The sequence below is a fragment of the Triticum aestivum genome, chromosome 2A (genome assembly GCF_018294505.1).
Source record: "Triticum aestivum cultivar Chinese Spring chromosome 2A, IWGSC CS RefSeq v2.1, whole genome shotgun sequence".
Classification (NCBI taxonomy): Eukaryota; Viridiplantae; Streptophyta; class Magnoliopsida; order Poales; family Poaceae; genus Triticum; species Triticum aestivum.
The window spans coordinates 766,287,163-766,297,858 of record NC_057797.1 but is presented as its reverse complement, the minus strand read 5'-3'; the positions used below and the strand labels follow the sequence as shown (position 1 = coordinate 766,297,858).

The 10,696-nt window shown below is 47.7% G+C and overlaps 1 protein-coding gene across 1 annotated transcript; it reads left to right on the top strand.

Moving 5' to 3' along the window:
* Positions 1-1,486: 1,486 nt before the first annotated feature.
* Positions 1,487-2,702, top strand: LOC123191040 (uncharacterized). Its single transcript, XM_044603797.1, has one exon. The coding sequence runs from the start codon at positions 1,610-1,612 to the stop codon at positions 2,366-2,368; it is 759 nt and encodes a 252-aa protein (XP_044459732.1). The 5' UTR covers positions 1,487-1,609; the 3' UTR covers positions 2,369-2,702.
* Positions 2,703-10,696: the final 7,994 nt, after the last annotated feature.

Here is a 10,696-nt window from a genome sequence, read left to right as displayed (position 1 = left end):
GGCTATTTGAGCGTACACAGTTAAAAAATATAGAGACGGATGTTGGTGGATAACTTTGGAAAAAAATAGAAACAGATGTATGTGGATAATTTTGGATGGCCGATTCCTACATCCGTGTCTGTGAATTGGCCACCTATCCGCAGACGAATGTAGTGTTCGCTATGCGGGTTAGAATTGAAGATGCCCTAAATATTACTTTGTTAAGGCATCTCCAACGTTAATCCTAAAATGTCTCTGTAGATAGCCAGCTGAGCGGAGGCCCTCCAACGGTATCTCTAATCTTTCAACTATGGGTGATGGGCTCATCTGAGTGATAATGGGGCAGCCAAACAGATGAGTGGGCTATGCGGACCATCCTATCCTGATTCCCATATTCCACCCCTCGATTTGGAGACAGAGTTGAGCAGATTTCCGATCCGAACCATAAACAAATGAGGTATAACGTTGGAGCCCTAAAAGTGTTTGGTCCGTCCAATCTGAAACATATACTAGTATAAGTGTAAAATTAACATCTACGTTGAAGGCGAGTTTTATCTGACACATTCAGGAGCGTCAAAATGCCGGCATTTCGCATAAACGAAGCAAAGTGAATGCTCTGGTGGGCCGACCCACTTTAGAAAGGGCATACATGCAAATTAATAATATCTTCTGTCTAAAAAAGTTAAGCATTCAGGTTTTGCAATATTCCTCCTTTAAGTTTGTCTTATCGGTTTTAGGAAGGAGAAGGTTCCTGTCTGGTTTTCTTCTTTTTTCTTTACTCAGCTTTTGTGGGCTTCTATTTTCTTTTTTATTCTAACAAATATTTAATAATGTTCCACTTTTAAAACATTCAGAAAATTGAAAGAAGTTCAGAATACTACAAAATTGGGCCCAAGGAATAAAAGAAATAAAAAACGTATTTGTACAAAATTGTCCATTTTTTGGAATTTTTAAAAATGTTTGCCCTGAAACGTGGTAGTAATTGTTTTACAGAAATTTCAAAATATTTAAAATTATTTTTAAAAAAATTCACCAAGGCTTTTAAAAAATGTTTCCAAATTTTAGAAAAATATTTACTTTTTTAAAAACACAAACAATTCACGTTTTAAATATATAAAACCAAAAGAAAACCCAAAAACCCAAAGGAAAACAGGAAAAACGAAAATGCCAGCAGCAGGGGCGAAACGCCCCCATTGGAGCGTGGTCTCCCTCTTTTACGGACCTCTTGTTCATCATGTCTTGCCTAGGCCCGATCGTCGTCAACAGGAAGACATGCATGACGGACTCATGCTTTCCCTCCTTCCTGAGGCTGCATGCAGCAAGTTGGTTCATCGTCGGTGCATGCCTGACCGTGCCCATGCATCCACTCACGACGCACGCACGCGCCTCGCGCCTGGCACCGGCGCGCGGGGAAGGAGGCAGTTGCGCCACGCCATGGTCGCCGCCCGCGCGCTGCACCCCGATCGACCACACCCTCATGGCTAGCCGCGGCGGTATAAATATGACGCCGTCTTGCAGCTCACACAGCCCAAGGTGCAAGCTGCGAGTAGTGTAGCACACGCACGTACCAGCATCCAGTTCCAGCGACCGGAGCCGGCGAGACACCGAGGCGTCCGCGCAGCCAGCAGCCATGTCTCGCTCTGGGGCCCTCGCGGTGCTGTTGCTCCTGGTGCTCGCCGCCAGGGCGGCCGCGGCGATCAAGCCATTGGAGGAGCAGCCGCAGGGCGGCAAGTGGGCGGACCAGCTCACGGCGGGAGCGGCGATCACGCCGTCGGAGGAGCAGCCGCAGGACGGCAAACCGGCGGGCCACCTCACGGCGGGAGCGGCAATCGAGCCATCGGAGGAGCAGCCGCAGCACGGCAAGCGGGCGGACCACGTCGCGGCGAGAGCGGCGATCATGCCATCGGAGGAGCAGCCGCAGGACGGCAAGCAGGCGGGCCACCTCACGGCGAGGGCGGCGATCCAGCCATCGGAGGAGCAGCCGCAGGGCGGCATGCGGGCGGGCCACCTCACGGCTGCCAAGGGCCTGCTGGAGGAGGAGCCCGCCGCGCGGCTGGCGTACGTCCGGACGGAGGAGAAGAAGGACAGCGAGGACGCGGCGACGATGCCGTTGGAGGGGATGAAGCCCGGCGGCGGCGTGGCGATCCAGCAGGGCGGCGACCCGGGCACGGTGCCGTCGGGGAGCGGCGAGCACGCGAAGGAGGAGAGCGGCGAGCACGGCAAGGAGGGGAGCAGCAGCACCAGCAAGGAGGGGGAGAAGTCGGCCAAGAGCTGCCTGACCAAGGAGGAGTGCCACAAGAAGCGGCTGCTGTGCGGCAAGGGCTGCACCCTCTCCGCCCACGCCAAGTGCGCCGCCAAGTGCTCCAAGTCCTGCATCGCCACCTGCTAGGCGGCCCCCGCCGCCGCCGTCGACGGACGGCCGGATCCCTGAGTTCCACGGCGGCCGTCTTGATCGTCATTAGGTTGTTTTGGTGAAGGGAATAAGGGAAGGGGCACGCTGCAGCTAGCCGCATGTCTGCATGTGTGGTGTAGCGTAGCCTCTCGATATATCGTCTTCGTGTCGTCGCCGTTGGTGTAGTGTTTTGACGTGTCCCCGTGTTTGTTCGTGTGTGATTAGGGCTAATATTCGTTATGTCATTTCCATCTGTGTTTTGTTATATGTCCTTCCTGGTGAGAAATTTGGATGAAACTTGAATAAAAATTACCCCATGCATGCATGTTAACTTGTTTGCTCAATTATCAGAAAGAGGATGAGTAGCCTTCAGTCTCTCGGGTCATAAGAAAAAGCAAAGCAGAGAGCGCATGATTTTGATCTCATGTGGATAAGCCAGATAAAGCTAATGTTAACCTATGATTTAATTATAACAACCTTTTTTAACAAGAAAACAATAAGCTAATTGAGAGATGTTCTACTAGAGTGAGACGACTGACCTAGGGTGTTTGGCAAACTGAACAAGCGGAAATGCAGCATATCAAATGGTGGAAATACATCACAAACATTCACCAATCAAGAGTCAATATGTCAAAACTCTCCGCCTTTGTACATGGAGAATAGTTTTTTTTTGCGAGGACATGGAGAACAGTTCTTGTGTGCTGTCCGGCTGTTTTTGCGTGCTTGCTCCATGGACATGTTTTCTTAACGACTCCCTCCGTCCCGAATATAGGACTTTTTTTCACACTAGTGTAGATTTTAAAAATGTCTTACATTATGGGTCGGAGCCTCGGAGGGAGTAGGTACGTGCCGGCGTTTTTAATGGGGCTAATATTTTTCTAAGTGATAAGTGTCACATGTGTGGCATGAAACAATTCAGCCCTAACACATATTTTATCATTGGATTTTTTGCACGAATCTTGAAGCACAGAAGTCACCATGTCAGCCACGTGACTCGTTCGGGTTGAAACCAACTCGACTGAATGCTGCCACTACTCTGTCCCACCTTCTTTCTCCACCACCCACCCACTCGACCGCCTCCTCTTATCCTCCTTTTCACTCACCACCACCAATAGCCGTTGAGGGAGGGTGCGGCTCGCCAGGGAGTGCGGCGAGGAGACCATGGGGCGGGTGGTGGGGGTGGACGCCGACGCGGAGGTGGCGTGGCGGAGCACGACGGGTGGAGGTAGCGCGGCGGGCCCCGGATTGGTGGATGCAGGGGTGGGTGGAGGGCGCGGAGGAACACGATGCCACGAGCCTCCAACACGGGGGCAGTGGGGGTGGACGTCGGCGCGGAGATGGAAGAAGCTCCTCACCACCACCCCTGCTCTCTGTCTGACGCGGCAGCATGAGGTAGTTCCCATGGGTGCCGATGACCCTCTACTGCCCCACCCCCTCTGCTAAACCGGGCCGCCGATCCGGCGAGATGAAGGAGGGTCCACACCGCCATCCACGTTCCCTGGGCGATGCGGCGACAAGAGGTGGTTCTGTGGGTGTCATCGTCGAGGTCGCGTGGATGTAGCAGCAACATCTGGTGCCGGTGGAGACCAATTTCATTGCGGTGCGGGGAGGAGGAGGTGAAGAGGTGGACGCGTTGGACTCGGGGGTTTGCTTACGGGGGAGAAGTCGGCGGCCAAGAGCTACCTCACAAGGAAAAGTGCCTCCACTGTGTTTGATGACAATAACTCCTGGCTCCGATCCATCTTTTGGGCCGGGAAAGACAAGATAAATGGGGGACAGTGTCTAGTAGCTTGGATACCATCTGCCACCCTTACCTCTATGGAGGATTGGGGGTGAAAAATCTCAAGTTGCAAGCTCTCGTCCTCCGGATGTGCTGGGAGTGGCTCAAGCGAACAGACGATAAACGGCCGTGGCAAGGCCTGAAGTTGGTTTCTGACAGCAATTCCAGGGAAGTACTCGACAGTCTCGTCTCCATCTCGGTTGGTGACGAGAAGAAGACTCTGTTTAGGCACGACCGCTGGATCCATGCGCGCGCGGTGGTTGAGATAGCCCCGACTATCGCTGCCCTTGTACCCACGCGCATCTAGAATATGCGTAAGGTGCACCAGGCGATGGGGAGTAGAAGGTGGGAGAGGGATATCCCAGAAGGGCTAAATTTCACAGCCCATATGCAACCGTACCTACTTCAGCATGCCACATCCCTCGTGGAAACAGAGGAGGCGCCGCCCGATATCTTCACATGGCCGCCCACCAAGTCGGGTGCTTATTCGGCGAACTCCACCTACAAGAGATTGTGCATGGGCCTTACCTCCTCACAGCCGGTTGCTCTCATATGGAAGACATGGGCGCCGTTGAAGCGCAAGATTTCCCTTGGTTGACCTTGCAGTACATAGTGTGGACCTCGGACCGACGGGCTCGACATGGATTACAGGACGAGACCTCCCCTTGCTTCACTTGTCTCCAAGAAGAGGACATAGTCGACCATATCTTAATCCAATGCCAGTATGCTACAGAGGTGTGGCACCTGATCCTAAGCCACTTCAGCCTGGTCATCGCTGCCCCGCCTCGGCACTGCACCCCTGTACCATTGTGGGAGCGAGTCAGAAGCACCCTTCACAGAAGCGAGAGGAAAGATTTTGACTCCCTGTTCATGGTGACGACTTGGGCAATCTGGAAGTAGCAGAACGCGAGGGTCTTTAGAAGGGCTGATCAACAACTGCAACCCGTGTAACTGAAGGCACAAATCATCGACAAACCAAGGATTGGAGGGCCGCCGGAGCAGGAGGTCTAATTTAGTTAGTGAGTGAGTAGCTTTAGTGTAATTTCAGGTGTCGGTGTAGGTATCTGATTGAGCCCTGTGCGCAGGTGGTTCGATCTTCTTGTAAATTGCTTCGCTCTCTTCTATAAAAAATACGATACGTCTTTGGCATATTCTCAAAAAATAAGGAAATGTGCCACAAGAACGCCCACGCGGAGTGCGCCGCCAAGTGCTCCAAGTCCTGCATCGCCACCTGCTAGGCGTCCCCCCACCGCCGCCGTCAACAGTCTTGATCATCGATCTTTAGGTTGTTGTGGTGAAGGGAATAAGGGAAGGAGCAATCTGCAGCTGCATGCATATCTTCTGTGGTGTAGTGTAGCCTCTCGATCGTCTTCGCGTCGTTGCCGTTGGTGATACATTTTCCTGTTTTACGTTACTTTGCATTATTTGCTAGTCGTTGTTTAATTGGACGCGGAAACAGTGGAAAACTTAGTATCCCTGATATAATTATTCTGCACCACGGTTTATACAATGATAACACTTTTAGTATGAGCGGTATTATTGCTAGACGGTTAAGTATGAACCGTACTAAGGGTCCCATCTTTAGAGGCGTCTATGCCACATGCCTAGCTGCACATTTTAACATACCTATTAGGCATGCTGAGAAGGAAGAAAAGGTGCTGCCCCATGTTTATCTAGATCATAAAAGTATGGTGGCACATGATGTTATTGTTAAGAATAGGGCAGGAGAGGTTAAGTATCAATTGTTCTTTAACAAACATCATCCTGAGACTATTATCCTGCCTGCTCCTTCTTTGTTTAATTTTGTAGGACCCTACCTCGTTACGTGGGCTGCCGTCCAAGATTACAAGAATCCTGCACCAGCCCCGGAACAGGAACCACAAGATGAGCCTCCACGACAATCTGTTTATTCTTGGGATCCAGAGATGACTGTCATCCAGTGGCAGTCAGAGTCTTCTTCTTCATCATAGTATGATCCCAACTATTCCTCCTCATCACAGTACGACCCCAACAACTATTATTATGGATATCCGCCAGGCCAGCCGTGGCCATATACCAACTTAGGCCAAAAGCCTAAGCTTGGGGGAGTACGTATTTCTCACCGACATTACATTTATGTTCACACACACTCATTGCTAGATGTCGGTGCTCATACTTTTTCACTGTAATATCCATGCTAAGTTATTTTATTTTTCCTGCTTTTTTCGTGTGTGTTTATTAAACCTTAAGAAAAACAAAAGAATTAGTAGTAGTAGTAGTTATTTTTTTGCTGTAGTAGTAATAATTAAAAAGAAAACGCAAAAATATTTCTCGTTCTTCTTTTGCTTGTTGGGAGCTTTCCCGTGTAAATAGTTTTATTTCTTTTCTTTTCTTTGGGGGTCAGAAGGAGAAGACCATAATTAAATTGTTGAAGTGGCTCTTATATGCATTATTGTTGATTTAACTAGAGCCCATATTGCCTTGTCTTCTCCTGTTTATTATATGCTCGGAGGTTCCAGCTTAGTCCAATGCACGTACACTCTTATTATTATTCATACCATTCGGTCGTGCAAGTGAAAGGCAATTATGATGATATATGATGGACTGACTGAGATGAGAGAAGCTGGTATGAACTCGACCTCTTTTGTTTTTGTAAATATGATGAGTCCCTCGTTCTTGATTCAGCTTATTATGAATAAACATGTTTGCAATGACAATTAGAGATCATAGTTGCTTGTGCCATGCTTGATTAGCTATGAGTTATAATGATTTATCTTGTGTGTCAACATGCTATTGCGATGATTATGATATGGTATGATGGGGTGGTATCCTCTTTTGAATGATTTAAGTGACTTGACTTGGCACATGTTCACGCATGTAGTTGAAACAAAATCAACATAGCCTTCACGATATTTATGTTCATGGTGGATTATATCCTACTCATGCTTGCATCCAATGTTTATTAATTTTAATGCATGTACATGGATGTTGTCGCTCTCTAGTTGGTTGGTTCCCAGTCTTTTGCTAGCCTTCACTTGTACTAAGCGGGAATACTGCTTGTGCATCCAATCCCTTAAACCCCAAAGTTATTCCAGATGAGTCCACTATACCTTTCTATATGCGGTATCTACCTGCCGTTTCAAGTAAATTTGTATGTGCCAAACTCTAAACCTTCAAATAAACATTCTGTTTTGTATGCTCGAATAGCTCATGTATCAACCAAGGTTGTCCTTATCTTCCGTGTTAGGAGGGTTATTCTCAAGAGGAGTGGACTCCGCTCCTCACTCACAAGAAAATGGCTGGTCACCGGGATGCCCAGTCACATGCTTTATTCAAACCAAATCAAAATTAATTGTGAACAAAACTCCCCCGGGACCTGATGTATGTTGGAGGCACTCGTTGTTTTGAGCAAGCCATGGATTGATGCTTGTTGGTGGAGGGGGAGTATAAACTTTACCATTCTGTTTGGGAACCGCCTATAATGTGTTTAGCATGGAAGATATCGCCATCTCTTAGTTGTTACATTGACAATGAAAGTATACCGCTCAAAATACAATTTATCTCTATTTCAAAACCGAGCTCTGACACCTCTACAAATCCCTGCTTCCCTCTGCGAAGGGCCTATCCATTTACTTTTATGTTGAGTCATCACCCTCTTATTAAAAAGCACTAGCTGGAGAGCACAACCGTCATTTGCATTCATCACTGTTAATTTATATTGGGTATGACTATGATTGGATCTCTTTTACCATGAATTACAATGTCTAGTCAGTCCTTGATCTTTAAAGGTGCTCTGCATTTATGTTTTGCGGTCTCAAAAAGGGCTAGCGAGATACCATCTTGTTATATCATATTATGATTGTTTCGAGAAAGTGTTGTCATCCGAGATTTATTATTATGACTTGCTAAGTTGATTATGCTATTGATACGAGTAATTATGAGACCTGAGAATTATTGCAAATGTGGTTAGTTATGATCTATGCTGAAAACTTGAATGCTGGCTTGACATAGTTACAACAATAAGAGCAAGCTGAGTTTGTAAAAGTTTTTCTTTCTTTCTTTCAGTTTGTCAACTGAATTGCTTGAGGACAAGCAAGGGTTTAAGCTTGGGGGAGTTGATACGTCTCCGCCGTATCTACTTTTCCAAACACTTTTGCCCTTGTTTTGGACTCTAACTTGTATGATTTGAATGGAACTAACCCGGACTGACGCTGTTTTCAGCAGAATTGCCATGGTGTTGTTTTATGTGTAGCAAACAAATATTCTCGGAATGACCTGAAACTCCACGCAACATGTTAGAAAAAATAATAAAAAATCCTCGCCAAAGATGAAGACCAGGGGGCCCACACCCTTCTCACGAGGGTGGGCCCCCCCTAGGGCGCGCCCCCCTACCTCGTGGCCCCCCTGGATGCCCTCCGATGCCAACTCCAACTCTATATATTTGCTTTCGGAGAGAAAAAAATAAAAGAGAAGAAATCATCGCGTTTTACGATACAGAGCCGCCGCCAAGCCCTAAAACCTCTCGGGAGGGCTGATCTGGAGTCCGTTCGGGGCTCCGGAGAGGGGGATTCGTCGCTGTCGTCATCATCAACCATCCTCCATCACCAATTTCATGATGCTCACCGTCGTGCGTGAGTAATTTCATCGTAGGCTTGCTGGACGGTGATGGGTTGGATGAGATTATCATGTAATCGAGTTAGTTTTGTTAGGGTTTGATCCCTAGTATCCACTATGTTTTGAGATTGATGTTGCTATGACTTTGCTATGCTTAATGCTTGTCACTAGGGCCCGACTACCATGATTTTAGATATGAACCTATTATGTTTTCATGAATATATGTGAGTTCTTGATCCTATCTTGCAAGTCTATAGTCACCTACTATGTGTTATGATCCGGCAACCCCGAAGTGACAATAATCGGGACCACTCCCGGTGATGACCATAGTTTGAGGAGTTCATGTATTCACTACGTGCTAATGCTTTGTTCCGGTTCTCTATTAAAAGGAGGCCTTAATATCCCTTAGTTTCCAATAGGACCCCGCTGCCACGGGAGGGTAGGACAAAAGATGTCATGCAAGTTCTTTTCCATAAGCACGTATGACTATATACGGAATACATGCATACATTACATTGATGAATTGGAGGTAGTTCTGTGTCACCCTATGTTATGATTGTTACATGATGAACCGCATCCGGCATAATTATCCATCACTGATCCGGTGCCTACGAGTTTTCCATATACTGTTTCTTGCTTATTTACTTTCTCGCTGCTACTCTTACAATCACTACAAAATACCAAAAACATTACTTTTGCTGTCTTTACTTTTGTTGCCGCTACCACCACTATCATATTACTTTGCTACTAAACACTTTGCTGCAGATACTAAGTTTCCAGGTGTGGTTGAATTGACAACTCATCTGCTAATACTTGAGAATATTCTTTGGCTCTCCTTGTGTCGAATCAATAAATTTGGGTTGAATACTCTACCCTCGAAAGCTGTTGCGATCCCCTATACTTGTGGGTTATCAGACCCCTCCTTCTTGTCTGAGCAACCAGGCAAGCAACCCCCCCCCCCTTGAGCATTCCGATATCGTCCATTTCTTTCCCTCTTATGCTTGCATTAGAACTGCTACTGCTTTATGTATGATCCTACTCTGATGCATAGCCTGTTTTTGTTACCTGCTTTCATACCTTACCTGCTTATCCTAAACTGCTTAGTATAGGTTGGTTAGAGATCCATCAGTGACCCCACCTTGTCCCAGTTGCCACGCTTTATGTTCGATGACTCGATCAACGTGATCGACGTCCAGGCCCCGACACCGCACATCACCCCCCTTAGTTGTACGACTCTGCAGAGTTACCATCGAGTGCCGAGGGTGGAACCTCTTACATCACTCCTGTTGAGATCTCTGTAGTGTAGCTATCCGGTCGTGGTCATCGAGGGTGATTTCCTCCTTAACTACTTCCGATACGGCTCTGTCGTGCAACCCCTCAAGTGTGAACCTCGAGGGTGGATCCTCTTACGTTCACGTTGATGACAACATAAAGTGGAATTCACCAGGGGTGATTCCTCGGGTTTTCCCTTTGGTGTTAGACACACAGTTACTATGGTTACTATAACTTTACATTGAGCCATGTTACTAAAGAGGGGTCGGCCCTGAGGGGTACCCGCGCGAGCTTAATAGCGAGTGATGTGGAGTCGGGTTGACATGGAAGGTGCCCGCGAGATACTTACGAGGCATGGCCGTGCATTCTTAGCCCTTGCCGCAAGTACTCGAGACGGGGCGATGGGGTCACATCGATCGTGAGTCTCTGCTCGTTACCGTGCGTTCCTAATCCACTACGATTGACTCGACGGAAGGACTATCTAGCGGGAGAGAGGAGGTTGCGGAGGAGGAACCAGATGAAGACCAGTTTCATCGCCGTGATGCTAATCGTGATGACCGCATCTCTCTTCTATGTGATGTTAGTTTAGATGATCGATATCGACTTGTAATGTGAAGACAAACTCACTACTCGCGGTCTCGAGACTTGTAATGTTCTAACTTTGTTCGGTCTTTTGAATT

Excerpts from the sequence above, each read along its gene's own strand:
- LOC123191040 (XM_044603797.1), top strand. The coding sequence starts at position 1,610 with ATGTCTCGCTCTGGGGCCCTCGCGGTGCTGTTGCTCCTGGTGCTCGCC.